We start from the raw sequence: 17,573 nt of genomic DNA on the forward strand, positions 1-17,573 counted from the left end.
AGGACTGGCAAAAAAAAAAAAAAATACAATTATAAAACAAAGAGGCAGCAGTGGAGTAGTGGCTCAAGTGGTAGAGCACCTGCATTGAGCAATAAAGCACAGGAACAACATCCAGCCCCTGAGTTCAAGTCCCAGGACTAGTAGCCTCCCCCCCAAAAAGGAACAAAATAAAATTATCTCCTGGATGCTTTCTATTTCAATAATGCCAAGAAATATCACAAATGTTACAGATAGGACATCCTTGGATACATTGTTTGCTTCTTAGGAATAAAAGCTCTTGGGGGATATATTGCTAGTTCATCCACTGGGAAGACCCGCCAGCATTCTCACCACTTTCCTATCCTGGTTCTCACAGTTGCGGTCTGATTTCTTTCATTCCTACACTGAGGTGGAGACAGACCCCGGAGATGTTGCTGGCACTCACACCACAAACTCCTGAGTAGCGAAGACAGGGTTTGGTCTAAGGACTAAACCACCCCGGACAAACAGAAGGGAATTCTTTTCTTTCCTGTTTTCTCTTAGTCACATTCTGCAATCAACTGAGTGCTGCTAAAGTGCACACAGATTATACCACAACCTTCTATCACCATAAGGAGACTTTTTTTTTTTTTCTGTCTTATGGGATGAAACCAAAACCCAAGTTTAAGGAAGGGTATTTATTTGATTACAGGCACTTTTGAACCTTTACACAAACTCCTGTTAGCTAGTGTCAGTTGGGCCTTTCTTCCTTCCATTAGAGTGGAAGGAGTGAGGGGTCAGACCCTAACTAGAGACATACGTGGAGATTAATGTGTCTGAGTTTATTAGAGAGGTTCCAAAAGGGGCCTGTGTTTGTTTAAAACTGACTGCCTTTCAGAACCTCTGACAAGTCAGGAGACATCTCTCCCCAAAGCTAATCTCTAATAGGCTTTCAGACCTCAAGGATGAGTGACAGTGCTGCCGGTGACAACAGCTTTATTGCTGTGACTCCTAACTGCGTATGCTCATTTAAACAGATCATGAATGCATCCTAATGTACAAATTCTGTAATAGGGCTCAATCATTAGAAATACTTTGTAATATATATAACCACTGTGAGCATTCAGTGACATGAATTCATTGTTTAGTTTAGTATTTCCTAAAAAAAAAATTCCAAATGAGTAAAGAAAGCAAGTTATAACACCAGTTCCTTTCTTACATGGTTATTTGGGAAAACACAAATCTGACAAATAAAAAAAAATTTACAGTCTTTTGAAAAGACTTCCCTAATGGAATAGAAACATTGAGGGAGAGGAAAAAAAAAGAACAATCAAGAACCCAGATGTGGAAATGGTTCAAAAATATAGAGCCGCTGGCGGGTGGCTTATATCGATAATCTTAGCTACGTAGGAGGCTGTGATCTGAGGATCACAGCTTGAAGCCAATCTGAGCAGGAAAGCTGGTGAAATTCTTATCTCCAATTAACCAGCAAAAAGCTGGAAGCAGAGTTTTGGATTAAGTAGTAGAACAAAAATGCTCAGGAAGGTTCTGAGTTTAAGCTCTAATACCAGGATGCATGCGAGAGTGTGTGTGTGTGGATGCATGAGCGTACATACGTACGTACACACACACACACACACACACACACACACACACACACACACACACACACACACACACACACAATGCAGCTTGCTTCAGGAGAGAATATTAATCTAAAAGTAAGCCCACAGCATAGAAGGGGCTGGAAGGCCTGTGTGGGCTTTTGGCTCCCACAGGACTAATGCAGAACTGAAGGGACTGTAGACAATGTTTACTTTTGATTTAGTCTGAAATACAGATAATTTGTCCGTGAACAGGCTCTGGCTCCTGTTAATCTTAACTGTCACTTATAATCATTTTAAAGCTAAATGTTTATAATAAAAAAAGTAAAAGGCCTTATTCATATCAGGAATGAGTTATAAAGTGCTCTCTAAGAAATACAGGGGAGATAGGAAAAAAATCAGATCTGAAATTCTGTCCACTATGCTCTGAGATCCTCTTAATTCTGCTGGATTTTAAGGGGTTTTTGTTTGGATTCCGGGACTAGAGATCTTAGTGAGATATACGTTTCTATTAAGTAAAGCTAGAGTCAATTAGGAAACAGCTAGAATGAGGCAATCAATACTCATGAGTTGCACCTGAAAACAATTTTGCCTTAAAGGAGGTACAGTAGGGCAGAAAAGGTGAGGGAGGGCAATGGTTGGGGGGTACGTGAACCCAGAAACATCCACCCCAGCTTTGGCTACTTGGCTGGCACACAAACCCAATTTGGGGCAGCTCTAGTCTGTGATCTGCTCTTCACCGTTGCGTCCTCATTTGTTCTCATTTCCCCAGACTGGCACAAAAACAGACAGACCAACAGGAAAGACATATTTCAGTCTCCTGATATTCATGTTGTTGAACTGCCTGGTAACTGTTCAAAGGGGTTACACCATAAAATCTTATTCCTACATCCACTATCCTCTGAATTCTTCACAGGGTACTGTTTCTCCCCACTGCCCCAGTCCTTGGGGCCTGAACTCAGGGCCAGGGCGCTGTTGCTGGGCTTCTTTGCTAGTGCTCTACACTTGAACTACAGCTTCACTTCTGGCTTTTTGGTGGTTTATTAGAGATAGGAGTCTCATGAACTTTCCTATCCAGGACAGCTTCGAACTGCAATTCTCAGATCCCAGACTCCTGAGTAGCTAGGATTACAGGTGTGAGCCACCAGCACCTGGCTCTCTAGTTGAGTTTTTTAATTTTATATTTGTTTATTTATTCATTTATTAATGGTCCTAGCCTTGAATTCTGGGCCTGGGTGCTGTCTCTGACTCTCTTTTTGTACTCAAAGCTAGTGCTCCCACCACTTGAGCCATAGCACCACTACCAGCTTTTTTTTTTTTTTTTTTTTTTTTTTGCCAGTCCTGGGCTTGAGCTCAGGGCCTGAGCACTGTCCTTGGACTTTCTCAAGGCTAGAACTCTACCACTTGAGCCTCAGCACCACTTCCGGCTTTTTTCTATGTATGTGGTACCGAGGAATCGAACCCGGGTCTTCGTGCATGCTAGGCAAGCACTTTAACCACTAGGCCAAACTCCCGGCCAACTACCAGCTTTTTCTGAGTAGTTCATTGGAGGTAAGAGTCTCATGGACTTTCTTGAACTTTGATCGTCAGATCTTAGCCTTCTAAGTATCAAGGATTACAGGTGTGTGCTACCGGCACTTGGCTATTATTTGGTTTTGTTTTCTAATGTGAGTCCTGGGGCTTAAATGCTCAGAGCCTGAGCATTGTCTTTGTGTTCTACCATTGAGCCACAGCATCATTTCTAGTTTTTAGTGATTCACTTGCTTTGAACCTCCATCCGCAGATCTCAGCCTCCTGAGTAGCTAGGATTACAGGCTGGTGCAAGTACTGAGACAGTGGGAAGTTCCTGCTTCTGTGGTCTGGCCACTTCACACCTGAAGGAACAGCCATTCCTCCTCCTTAGACTAAAGGCTGATAAGGCCCCTGGGAGAGCTTGGCGGGGCGTGGCCAGGACTGGGGAAACAAGTCACGTGGAGCACTTTGTTTAGGTCTCATCCAAGGTGGCCAGCAAATGACACTCGCCTTGCCCAGTCCTGCTGTGTTCACTCCACTGCCCATATCCCATTGCTTACAGTAAGCTTTTTATTATTTATTATTTTATTATTAACTAATTTAGTTATTGTGCTGGTAGTGAGGCTTGCATTCAGGTCCTGGGCTGCTGTCCCTGAGCTTTTTTGCTCAAGGTTGGTACTCTAACACTTGAGCCACACCTCCACATTTGCCTTTTCTTTTCTTTCCTTTTTTTTTTTTTGCCAGTCCTGGGGGCTTGAACTCAGGGCCTGAGCACTGTCCTTGGACTTTCTCAAGGCTAGAGCTCTAACACTTAAGTCACAGCACCACTTCTGGCTTTTTTTCTGTGTATGTGGTACCAAGGAATCAAACCCTGGTCTTTGTGCGTGCTAGGCAAGCACTCTACCACTGGGCCACGCTGCTGGTCCCACATCTGGCTTTTTGCAGTCAACTGAAATGTCTCATGACTTTTCTGCCTGAGTTGACCTTAAATTGGGATCCTCAGAACTCGAGCCTCCTCAGTAGTTTGGATTATAGGTGTGAGCCTATGTGGAAAAAGAGACCTGAGGGGCTTTTCAAATATTCCTCTTTTTTCTCTTGTCCAGGTAAGAGCTGGCAATCTTTCTCACCTCAACCTTCCCTTCAATACTTTCTTCCCATGCTGCCTGATTCAAGTCCCCAAATGGGCTATCCCAGTACCTCATGTCTGCTCACCATGTCTCAGGAAATTATCCTGCAGAGTATGTTTCCATTTATTACTTATTTCAACCTTGAATTATATTAAAATCACCACCATTGACATCTCAAGTTCAGCTACAGTTCTCTCTTCATGACTCCTGTTTTTCTTCTTCTACACTTGCACTGAGAGTGATCTTTCCCTCCTTTATTTGATCACTCTCTTGTACATTGGATGTATTCATACGCACTGGCTTTCTTCTAGTAACTTCCCTGGAGGACACAATGGATGCCTGAGTCCTTTCAGCCAAGCCTAGCACAGGGCCTGGTATAGAGCAAGCGCTACATAAATATTTGCTCAACGATGGAATGAATAGGCAGGCGGGCAGAATTAAAAGTTTACATTTGCTTCAACAAATGGTTTAGAAGCATCCTCAAACACTTGAGAAGCACTCATTTATATCCACATAATTAATGGACTAAATTATAAATCACCCTTAGCTTTCTTTTTACAATACAGGTTGCCAGATTTTGGTTAAGTCAAATTTTTATTAGTGTCGTTTATGGTTATAAAAGTGAAAAAAAACCCCACAGATACACACAATAGCACACTTCCCTTTTATATAAAATATTCTAGAATTTAGGATAGTCTTCAACCAATTGGTTGTTCCAGTATAGACTACTTATTGTAAAATCTAATTCGTGTGTGTGTGTGTGTGTGTGTGTGTGTGTGTGTGTGTTGCTCAGGATGGCTTTGAACCACAATCTGGGTAACTAGGATTACAAACTAGCCACCAATGACCGGCTTCTAAATTCTTTTACTCTGGGGCCACTGCCTCATACCTATCTTGGTTCAAATATATTAACTGATGGCTGGCTGGTGAAAACCCTGCATGGATTATAGTTTGTAATCAGTCATTACTTTTCTTTTTTTAATCCTATTAGTTTTGCTAAAAATCCAGCACCTTCAGGATTTCTCTAAGCCTCAGTTAAGCATGGAGTTAGGGTACTTCCCTGAGATTTGAAAAATCTCCTTTTCTTGAAGGACCAGGAATGAAAATCTGGCAAGAGCAAAGTCTAAATAAATAGAGTACTTTAAAAAGTCCTACTACAACTGCTCCATTTTGCTGAAGTGATTAAGAATTATAGTTTGTGAGCAATTCCTATTTAAAAAACAAACAAAAAAATCCATTGGTAGTAATCCTGAAGTAAAGGCAATCATTTCACCAGAGGACCATAATTTTATTTTTTTACGGAAAGAAATGCAAGTTCATTGTTCCTCAACCAAGCCTGGTCCATAAGTCAGAGCTAGTGCTTCTTTCCCAGACATGGCAGGGAAGATTGCAAGAACAAATTCTTACACCCAAATTGTCTTTCCAAACACCTAGGTAGAAATTAGAAGATTAAGGGCACAATAGAAAAGCAGAGCGAAGGCGGACCTGCTGTAATCTCTGTAACAAAGGCTGGCCACCAGCAGACTACCCCGTGTTTACTCAAAGCCTGAGCTATCAATTAGGCTTCTTAATTATCCCAAGCCTTGGCTGGTTCAAGAGGCAATTTCAGAAGGTCTCTCAGACTCTCCTTTGTCTTTTATTTCTGTTAGTCACAAAAGGGCTTTGAGGAAGGGTCTTCTTCTACTCTTTGCCTCTGCCAAGGCTCTGGTAGTCCAAACAGGAATTATGTGACTTATTCTAATAAAGTGAAAGCCACAGAGCCTTTAATCTTAGATATAACAGGACCTAGCGCAGAAACTGAGGTGTGTCTAACAAAATGTTTGAATGGGGCCATGGTACAGGTGGAGAAATGTAATTTCCCTGAAAAAAACAAAAAAACAAAAAAACAAAAAACCCCAACAAACTATAAATATTTGAAATCACCAAATCTGAAGAGGTAGGGGAAACAAAACGAGCAAACTCCTTGTACTTGCGTGTCAAGTTCAGGAAAGGTTGGGGGATAGAGAGATGGGGAAGGACAATTAGAGGTTGTTTTCCTCACTCCTTACAGAGTAGCAGCTTACATGGATACTGCTAGAATTTCCAGGTAAATGATGCCTAGGAAGCCACCCGGATGCTTTTCCTCCTTCAAATAGTCTGCTTTTTTCATAAGTCCTACCAAAAGAAACCTGCTAAGCCATTGAGGCTGGAGGAGGAAATTAGCCTGGGGAAGAGGTCTTATAAACCACCAACAGTAAATCACTCAAATCATTTAAAATGCAGTTGCAGATCTACAAATACATCTATGTGTATATAAATTCCTATACATATGCTTGCAAATATATGTGGGACATGTGAGAAACACATAAGGGAACACACACATTCACACATCTACAGGTAGAGTATGGTATACTTGGATCCTTAGGAATCAGAGACAAACTCGTTTTTCTTCTGTGAAAAAACTGCCTATCTTCCCTCACTGAGAGTCTATACCATTTACTACAACAACATTCAAGGCAGAGGCGTGGCACTGGTGGCTCATGCCTGTGATCCTAGCTCCTCAGGAGGCTGAGATCACAGTTCAAAGCCAGTCAGGATAGTAAAGTCTATGAGAATCTTATGTCCAATTAACCAGCAAAAAGACGAAAGTGGAGCTGTGGCTCAAGGAGTGGAGTGCCAGTACTGAACAAAAGAGCCAACCCAGAGTGGAAGGCCCTGAGTTCAAGCCCCAGTAGCAGCACACAAAACAAACACCCCCAACAAAAGAACAGCAATCAAGCCAGAAATGTGGAGACACTCTAGTCCCCCCATACCATCAAGCCTGTGCTATGTCCCTTTATTTATTACAACTCTGCATTGTGCAATTGCCTCTCTCTGTTTCTACTGGCCCTGTAGGCACACAACGTCTTGTACTTGGATCTTCAAAGATCCTCTACTCGAATCCCTCTGCCAGTAGGCTGTTCCAGTCATCTGTATATCCACTCATTCTATAGAGAAATCAGATCCTACTTGCCAACTTCAGGGTGTTCTGCAGTTCTATGTCAGTTCTGTCTTCCTCTGATTCACCCAAGAACTCACATTCATGGAGCTCATCTAACACCTCATATCTCCTGCCACTTGTTCTTGGCAACATCAAACTGAACTTGACACAGTCTTATAACCATTCTCTTGGCTTAGTTGTTCCAAACAAGGAAGAAGCAAGAGGGTCAAGGAAACTGGAGTATTACCTATCAATGTACTGTGTAAGAGTTGCTGCTCTACTTCTGGCTTTCTGCTGGTCAATCAAAGATTAAGAGTCTCGTGGACTTTTCCTGCCCAGGGTGGCTTTGAACCGTAATCCTCAAATCTCAGCCTCTGAAGTAGCTAGGATTACAGGTGGCAGTCCCCAGTGCCCAGCAGGGATACTGCTTTATTCTTATCTTCACTGTGTGGGAGGAATATGTTGTGTGCCTATCAAAGCACCAAATTCCTGTATTACAGGTGATTCATTGGGTCATTTTCAGTCTTCTCTGAGGAGAGGAGAGGAGAGGACAAGACTGAGCATGGGGAGGGCTCCCCGTCCTTTCTAGAGGACAGTGCACGGGGTCCAGGGTGGGATGGCCACTCAGCCAGTCAGCCAGTACAAGTTAGTAGCACACTGCTTTAACTGTGCCCGTGGGTTATGGGTGATTTAAGGTAGGATGGCTCCCGCCTTTCTTTCTTCATGGAAGAAGGAACAGGGGGAAAATCAGGACATCTAGGGGACTGTCACTGAAAGCAGTGGCTGACAAATGTTATCATCACTGTATGCCCTGTGCTGAGGGTCACACAGGTTTTGTCACTGATGCAGGGACCCAGGGAAGATCATTTGACTCCTCCGAATGCTGGAGGAAAGAGGCTAGATGAATTCTTGTGTGTCATAGTCACTGACATCAATACGAACCCCTCTCAGAATGAGAATTGCAACCACATGTCCCAAGATGGAAAGCCAAGGCGTAGAGGAAAGAAGGCTGGGTGATGAGCAGCACACAAAAGAGCCAAGGTCAAGACCTGCTCCAAAGCCACATCTTACCTTCCAGTGACAGCAAAGCAGAGCGTACACATTCCGTGCAAGAGTCCTGTGGCATGCTGCAGGAACATGGCCATCTTGGGATTCTCGTCCACTGGGCCTTGTACCGACAGGAAGCAGCCCTGCAGCTTGTCAATCAGGCCCATGTTCACCACATAGCTGGGTGTGGGGAGAAAGGTGAAGTGTGACTCAAGAGGTAGGTCAGTATAAGCACACACATAGAACCTACGCTCAAGCCTTAGTACTGGCACATATGCACACATGCACATGGGCGTGTACACAAACACCCCCCCCAATGTAATGTGATGAACATTTTGTGTACAAATACTTGCCAGATTACAGATTGCTTTCAGAAGTAGAATTGCTGGGCCAAAGGGCATCCGTATTTCAAGGTTCTTGCATAGACAACTACATCATATTCTAAAAGCTTTGAATAACTTACTGTTGCAATGGCAGGGCCTGAGCGAATATGGCATGCCATGCATGATGGCATCCCTAAGAAAGGAAACCGAGGCTTACTATTGCAGCACTGGGGGCCACTGGTGCTTCTAACTCTAGAAGCGTTGGTTTCATGAGCCTGGCTGTACTATTTGGTGCACCTATGGTAGCCCAGGTCACATCCTTTATTGATGGAAAGTGATCTTCTGACTCAAGTCTAGATAGTTTTGTAAGCACCTAATTTCCTGGACTAAAATCCTTCTGTTTAAAGGTGCTACAAGGGTTTCTGTGCTCTACAACCAAATCCGATGGGCATAATATCCCTGGTAATAACAACCAAATAGCACACCACAGCCACAGAGGGACAGAAGCACTGTCCAGGCCTTATGGAAATGCTAGTGCCTTATTTATTATTATTATTATTATTATTATTATTTTTGTCAGTCCTGGGGTTGGACTTAGGACCTGAGCACTGTCTTCGGGTTTTCTCAAGTCTAAAGCTCTACCATTTGAACCACAGCACCACTTCTGGCTTTTTCTATGTATATGGTACCAAGGAATCAAACCTGGGTCTTTGTGCATGCGAGGCAAGCACTCTACCACTAGGCCAAACTCCCAGTCCCAGGAGTACCTTATTTTTGACGACAATTTTGGTGTCACCTGGGAAGGCTGATCCTATGCCTGTCATCTCATTCACAAAAATCCTCCATGTATGCAAAATCAATGCTGATAATGTATACATTATTATCCTCATGGAAATGAATAAACATGTTGGGAATTTATATAATTAAGTAAATTCAAATGAACCAAGAAGACCCATTTTTTTTTCTTATTTTTGTTTTGCCAGTCCTGGGGCTTGAACTCAGCCTGAGCACTGTCCTTGGGCTTTCTCAAGGCTAGAGCTCTACCACTTGAGCCACAGCCACCATTTCCAGCTTTTTCTATGTGTGTGGTACCAAAGAATCGAATGGCGAGCATTCTACCACTAGGCCAAACTCCCGGCCCCCTAAGCAGATCTATTATTCTAAACCAACATAAATCTGAATAAATATTAAAAAGCCTGTCTGTGTGCATGCACTATAGAGAATGGTGTGTGTGTGTACCAGTTTTGGGGCTTAAGCTCAGGGCCTGGGTACTGTCCTTGAACTTTTCTCAAGGCTAGAGCTCTACCACTTGAGCCACCGGACCACTTCTGTTTTTTGATATGTATGTGGTTATCGAGGAATCGAACCTGGGTCTTCCTGTATGATAGGCAAGCACTCTACAACTAGACCAATATCTGTGTCTCCCATGTGGGGATTTTAGGCACATAGCACTATTCCTGTCTTTTGTTGTTGTTGTTGAGCCTTTTTGCTTGAGCTGACCTCCAGCTGGGATCTTCCTGAACATATTTCCAGAGCAAGTGTGCAGCTGACAACCTCTGCTGGGTGGGGGCAAGGCATTGCACCGTCACAGGCCCCACCCACAAAGTGGCCAATCAGAAAAACGAGCACAATTTCAAGAGCTGTCCCCGCCAGGCCCACTTTGATTTGATAGAACACCACTTCCACTTAGTCCCCAATACCTCCCTCTTCATGAAGATGGTGGTGATTCCATAATAACTAGGTGAGAATGTAATCACCAGAGGAATCGGAAGACCTTGCCCCGCCATGATGTCATCGCTGGGGGCGGGGCCGAGTAGAGTAGCTCATGATGGAAAGATCCAGTAAAATGGGGAAGGCAAATCGTGGGTAGCTGAACAAGAACCACAGGGGAAATATATTAGAAGAAACCAGAAGGGGAAGAGGCCCCGCCCCGCGCGGACGTCATTACTGGACGTGGGGATGGGGGGGTCCGGCGGGGGGCTTGGAGGGGAGGCCTGCAGAACGGCCGGGAAGACTCTGAAGAAGCTGGCAGAGGAAGAAAGAACGCCAAAGAAAACAGAGTAGGACCCCGTGACTGGCCGGCGGTGAGGGGACAAGCCAGTGGAAGAGGCTTAAGAAAAACCCACCCCTTTAGAAGGTGCAGCTGCCCTTAAGACAGAAATTAGATGGTCGGTCTTGGGACTTGAACTCAGGGCCTGGGCGCTGTCTCTGAGCTCTTCGGCTCAGGTTGGCGGTCTACCACATTGAGCCACAGCCCCACTTCCAGTTTTCTGGTGGTGCATTAGAGATAAGAGTCTCAGGGACTTTCACGCCCAGGCTGGCTTTGAACCATGATCCTCAGATCTCAGCCTCCTGAGTAGCTGAGATGACAGGCGTGAGCCACAGCGGCTTGCATAAGGTTTTTCTTGTATCCCTGTATTTGTGCCTCAGTGAAATACCTCTCCATGAGTTACAATAAGAGCGTGCATTTCCTCCGTGAAGTCGGCTGGTGTTCAGTGGAGCCTCAGGCAGGGCCTTCTGGCTCATCACTGTCCAGGCATGTGGGTAAGCTGTCTGGACAGCAAGGTTGCTGGGCTGCACCAGAGGATGGCCCAAGGGAGAACGGCTGGGCTGGAATGACACAGAGGGTTGGGGTCTCTACTGACCAGAAGGACCGTGAGGAAATTGAATGGGATCAAGCTACCGAGAGCCAGGGCAGGAAGGGTAAAAGTCAAGTGCTGTAAGATAAATGGCTGTGGACCCAGAGGGCCTGGCACTCTCTAGCCATAAATATGCTTGGGGAAAGAGGGCAGGCAGATGAAGCGATGAAGGAACAAAGTGACCAGGGGTGAGGGAGATGCGAATCAAACAACTGCTCCCGGGAAAGCAGCACAAGAAGCCCTAGGAAATTTATGATCTGTGAAAGAAGCAAAGGCAGAAGAAGAATGGCTTCTCCCCCACCCTCTACCCCTCTTATTAACCTATGGTATGTTGGAGAGAGCAACAAATTGCATGGATTTGGGGGAGGGGGACAGAGATCAGTGCAGACCACAGAGCAGTGGCTCACCGGTGGAGCAGGCAACTGATCAACAGCAGATGGAACCCTGCTGGGAAATTAAATGTTCCACCTGCCTCAAAGGGAACAGGAGTTCAGATGCCAAAGCACAGAGTAAATTTCCCCAGAGGAAAAGAGACCCTGGAAGGAAGCAGGGCTGACCTTGAACAGGTGTCAGGACCCGCCAGGCATGCCAGTGCTAAGGGTAACCGGATGTGAGTTCCAGTCTCCGCTTGCCTACCTCCCTTTTAACTTATGAAATAATCTTGGCCAAAGCACTTAACCTCCCTGAGCAATTTCCTCATTTATAAAGTCTATTAGAAACCCCATACTGCAGGATTGCCACAGCCCCTTCCATGTGATGGGTGTTCCAGACATGGTAGCTGGTCCTCTTAGTCTCAACCAGATTTATAACCAGAGAGGTACAGAAGGACCTGTCACACCTTCCTTGATGTGGAAAGAGTTGCCATCAGGAAAAATGTAAAGACTCCCACACCGTAGAACCCTAGCATCGTGTATCTGGGTATCAAGAAGGGCAGCTGAGCCGGGTGCTGGTGGCTCATGCCTGTCATCCTAGCTACTCAGCAGGCCGAGATCTGAGGGTTGTGGTTCAAAGCTATCCTGGGCAGGAAAGTCCATGGGACTCATCTCCAATAACCAGCCCTGCCCCTCCCCCCAAAAAAACCAGAAGTGGAGCTGTGGTTTGAGTAGTAGAGCATCTGACAGACCAGTGGAAAAAGCCAAGCAAAAGCCTGAAGCCCTAAGTTCAAACAAGCAAATAAAATGGTGGCTAAGCTCTTAACTAATTTGCCATGTTGCTTTTCATTAGGGGATTTTCCTTCTCCACAAAATCTGGTGCATTTTTAGTAGGAATTTGTTGTAAGAACCACTGCCATCTTGTGGTCCCTAGAGTTTAAGTTATCTGAATACAACATATATATATATATATATATATATAGTTTTTTTTTCTTCTTTTTTAAACAAGGAATAAAGACTTAAGAAACAGACCTGATGAGGTCCTGAATGCGACTGTTGACAGCATCGCCTTGTGAGGGGTGGTTTCTCATTTCCTGTGTTGGTGTTTTCGGTGTTGCTGGCCGGCTGTTTGCATCTGGTCGATTGGCAATCAGGCAGCTCAAAACCACAGCACTGACTTTGAGAAGGCCAGTCGTCAAGCCTTCAAAAACTTGTTTATTTGTGTTTCTTCCCAAAATAGCATTATTTTCGTCTGGAACATAAACCTAAAAGAAGAAAAGTAAATCGTGTTTCGATAAAGCCACCAAAATAGATATGATTTACTGCATTTAGAGAGGCTTAAGTCATTTGGAGAGTCTATTAAAGATGATCAGGTGGGCTGGCTGAAGTCACCTGGCTGGCCTTCTCTGGTCAGCTTTTCCTTCTCTGGTCCAGTGACAGTGGGCATTGTCATTCTGAACTCCAACTGAAGAAGCCATCAGATAGGGAAGGGTAAGGGACCCACACTGTACGTTCTTGTGGGTGTTAAATCCGCCCCCCACAGAATACTAAGCACTAAACCACATTAAAGTTTTGTTTCAACAGATAGAAAAAAGTGAGAAGAAAACACTGCTTCTTCTTGAATTAAATTTTTTTCCTTAAAAACATTTTCCCTTTTCTTTTTCTCCCCTTGCCTTTCCTGAAAAACATAATTTTAATGCAGTTAGATTTGGGGCCTGGATGGAGCCTCTCATTTTCTTATCTATTTCACTCATACTTTTCTTTTTCACCTTGCACTTATTTAGAGAATTCCTTATTTCCTAGTCAGTCTTTCTAGGATTTTCACTTCATCAATTAATATTAATCTCAAAAGCACCCATTAGCTCTTGAAAATTAAGCTAAGTTGTTTTTTTATTTTATGGGTATAGTATCATCTTTGTGATATCACACACTTTAAAAGATTTTTTGGGTTGTTTTTTTTTTGTGTGTGTGTATGTGTGTTGGTCATGGGACTTGAACTCTGGGTCTGGGCGATTGCCCTGAGCTCTTTAGCTCAAGGCTACCACCCTACCCCTTGAGCCACAGCGACACTTCCTTTGTTGTTGTTTTATGTGGGAATTGGGGCTTGAACGCAGGGTCTTGTGCTCTCATTTAGCCTTTCTTTTTTTTTTTTTTTTTTTTTTTGCCTGTCCTGGGCTTGAGCTCAGGGCCTGAGCACTGTCCTTGGACTTTCTCAAGGCTAGAGCTCTACCACTTGAGCCTCAGCACCACTTCCAGCTTTTTTTTTTTTCTATATGTGGTACCAAGGAATCGAACCCGGGTCTTCATGCATGGTAGGCAAGCACTTTAACCACTAGGCCAAACTCCCGGCCCCAAGCCTTTCTTTTCTTTTCTTTTTTTTTGCTCAAGGCTGGCTGGCGCTCTACCATTTAAGCCATGTCTATGCTTCTGGCTTCTTGCTGGTTAACTGGAGAATCTTATAAACTTTCCTGCCTGGCTGGCTTCGAACTTCAGATCTCAGCCTCCTGAGTATCTGGGATTACAGGTGTGGACAAGCAATGCTTGTCTTTGTTCATTTCTTGCTTGATGTTTCCTTTGAGTTCTCTCTATTTCAGGTTGGAGCTTCTCCTTAAGCATGTGGTGATCTTGAGGCTTTTGCTCCTATTTGAGATTCATACACAGATAACATCCGTTAAATGTACTACAATCTGGATGCAATCAGAAGCCGGGTGACAGGCTTCAATCTGGGCAATTAGGTAGAGCCCATCTTTTCCATTGCAGGATCCAAATGACATTTTCAGGTTTGTTCTCCTGGGTCACTCAGCTTCGCTATATAGAATTCTATATTTTCTTTTTTTTTTTGCCAGTCCTGGGCTTGAGCTCAGGGCCTGAGCACTGTCCTTGGACTTTCTCAAGGCTAGAGCTCTACCACTTGAGCCTCAGCGCCACTTCCAGCTTTTTGCTATGTATGTGGGGTGCCAAGGAATTGAACCCAGGTCTTTATGCATGCTAGGCAAGCACTCTACCACTAGGCCAAACTCCCAGCCCAGAATTCTATATTTTCTGAACCTGAACTCAGAGGCTCATAGCTTGTCTGTGTGGCTAGATCTGACATCCTATGTCTGAGTAACTGGCCCTGGTCATCTGTCATGGGTGGCGGGGCAGGATGAGACATAGGTACACGGAGCATCTAAGCCACTGTTTCATTTATTGGCCTCTCGACCCTGTGTTCTTTTGCCTTTGTTTTTTTTTTTGAGACAGTCTTCACTGGATCCCCCAGGTGGCCTGAAATTCCTTCTTCTTCTGCTTTAGTCTCCAAAGTGCAAGTGCCACCACATCTGGCTTTTACCCTCACTTTCTGAGATTTTTTTGTAAGTCCAGATCTTAGGCCATTTGGAGATCTATAACACAAATTTTCTTCTGTTCTTCCTGTTGGGTTAGATTTTTCAGCTTTTAGGTGTATAGCCTTATTATCTGCCTTCTAGATTTACAAAGAAAAACTGCTTTTCTTTCTTCCCTGTGCTTTTTCTTCAAGGGATTATGATTTTATTTACTATAAAATGTAAACTATGTGTTCAATCACCTAACTTTTCAAACGCAGTCAGCAGCTCCCCCAAGGAGACACCTCTCTCCATCCTCCTACAAGCGAGATGAGCAAACTGCTAACACGTTTCTGGGTAATGTCAGGGTTCCTCACTCGTCACCAACTTTTATATTCTCCCCCCCCAACAATTTGCACTGCTTTTCATCATGAAACATTTCACAGAAAACACTGTACATATAGGAAGGTTCTTGGAGCAATCTTTTGTTTAACTGAAAGAATTCTATCTATGAACTTGCAGTTGAAAGAATACAGTTAAAGAATCAAAGAAGGGAGAAGACTTTTGAGATGCTTAATGTCACTGATTTAATCCTTTTGTCATCTGTGACAGATGTGATCAAGGGAGCAGTGCCAGGCTCTGCTCACCCCTGGGCTACAGATGTTACAGACAGGATATGACAAAAGTGTAGTAAGCAAGGTTACTTCCTTTCTCCTCCTCCTCCTCCTCCTCCTCCTCTTCCTCCTCCTCCTCCTCCTCCTCCTCCTCCGAATTTCAGGTATTTTCCTGCCTAGGCTGGCTTCAGTGTCCACCTTGCTGGCATTGGCCTTTTCTTTCCTCTGCCCCACTCACCTCAGACATGCTTCCTGATGCAAGAGCCATGCGAGTTCCCAAACAGCATTCATGTGCATCTCTCCTACTTGGCATGCTTTCCAGTCCTGCCATTCTCTCTACTGTACAGTAGAATTGATGGCCTCTTATTCTATGACTTTTTTTTTTTCAGAAGTCATGATACACGCTGGACAGAGTTTCTAGCCATCTGAAACCTTAGCCCCCAGTTTTCTCCAATGATAGGACAGTAAAATGAGATACTGCTATACATCCCATCGTGTAGCTATTGTATGTGCATCAGGTACTAGGGCTGGTAACTCAAATCAAGGCCTGGGCCCTATCCCTTAGCTTTTTCACTTGAGGCTGGTGCTCTACCACTTGAGCCACAGTTCTACTTCTAGCTTTTTGGCAGCTAATAATAGAGATAAATAGTTTCATGGACTTGCCTGGGCTGGCTTTGAGCTACAATCCTTAGATCTCGGTCTCCTGAGCAGTTAGGATAACAGGGCGTGAGCCACTAGCCCTCAGCACATAGCTGATTTTTTTTTTTAATTAAAACCCCAGCCCACTGAGATCTCTATCTGTCCTGATTATCATGTACAAGTTGTCCATAATTCTGAGTTTTATATAAATCTGATATGGCTTCTTTGCTTTTGATAGCCAGATTCTCAAGCACTCAGGGCTTACTTCCAGAGGTGCTGAAGAAACCCACACCAGGGTAACGTCTCATGGAAACAGCTTGTATTCCCTGTCCCAAACGCATACCAGTCCATTTGTAAAATGGGAGCCACAGGGGTAATGGACAGGTGTGAAAAGGAGAGTGTGTGTGTGTGTGTGTGTGTGTGTGTGTGTGTGTGTACCTGTGTGCACACGTGTCTGCCATGAAGAAGGGCAGAGGGTGAACACCTGTCAACGTGGACCACCTGGCTTCCTGTCACTTACTGGGGAATTGAGCATTTCACAGCAAATATCCCTTCTACTCAGTACTGCCACTGCTCTTCTTTAAAAAGCCAATCTTCTTTCAATTCTTCCTGGTTTTAAAAAAGTTCTATTACCACCCAGCACCTTCCAGAGCCTTCCAGAAACTTTAGCTTCATCTTCCTCACCTCACATACCCAACTCCCAAAGCCTTCCTCAACGTTTCTTTTCATCCCATTTATTTTTGTGCCAGTACTGTACCTTGAACTCAGGGCCTGGGTGTTATCCCTGAGCTTTTTTTTTTTTTTTTTGCCAGTCCTGGGGATTGAACTCAGGGCCTGAGCACTATCCTTGGGCTTTCCTCAAGGCCAGAGCTCTACCACTCGAGCCATAGCACCAGTTCTGGCTTTTCTATGTTTGTGGTACCGAGGAATCGAACCCGGGTCTTTGTGCATGGTAGGTGAAGGGACGGACCCCTTTCTTGACTTCCCCAAAATCCATCCCCTTTGGGCATCTCCCATCTTTATGACAAAGGAGGACTTGCCCTAAAGCGGGGGCTGCAGAATCCCTGATAACAGCTCCGATTACAAGAGCAGTTAAACCAGGTGGAGTTACCAGAATTCCTCCCCACCCCACCCCCCTTGACCTGCCAGATAATTCGCTCCCCTTCCTTTGTCAGAACAGTGCGCCAGAAGCCCACTGAGATGATAGGTCAGTTCAAACAGCAAAGGTGTCAGTGGTTGCCCCAGCCATCAATCAACCATGCTGAATTCCTTTGGCCACCTGTGTATAGCCAGCCCAACCACATGGCTGGGGCCTATAAAAGTAGCCTGTAAGATTAGGTGGGGTCGCTCTCTCACTCACAACCTAGAATCGGTCCTGACCGGTCAGTATAATTCTCGATGCTAGGCGCGGAATAAAACTGTTTAACTTCCGCTTTGTGTCAGACTCGTTCCTTTGATCACGGACCCTAATATTGGGGAAC

General features: G+C 44.5%; 1 protein-coding gene across 1 annotated transcript in view; it reads right to left on the reverse strand.

The window, feature by feature from the left end:
• Scaper (S-phase cyclin A associated protein in the ER) overlaps window positions 1-17,573 on the reverse strand; it is a 172,201-nt gene that overhangs the window by 30,868 nt on the left and 123,760 nt on the right. The window contains exons 26-27 of the mRNA XM_090321658.1: window positions 12,573-12,805; window positions 8,232-8,387 (exon numbers count right to left, since the gene is read on the reverse strand). Of these exons, the coding sequence (XP_090177784.1) occupies window positions 8,232-8,387; window positions 12,573-12,805 (389 nt within the window). The remainder of the gene's footprint in view (window positions 1-8,231; window positions 8,388-12,572; window positions 12,806-17,573) is intronic.

This window comes from Megascapheus bottae, chromosome 30 (genome assembly GCF_031878675.1).
Source record: "Megascapheus bottae isolate mThoBot1 chromosome 30, mThoBot2.hap1, whole genome shotgun sequence".
Taxonomy (NCBI): Eukaryota; Metazoa; Chordata; class Mammalia; order Rodentia; family Geomyidae; genus Megascapheus; species Megascapheus bottae.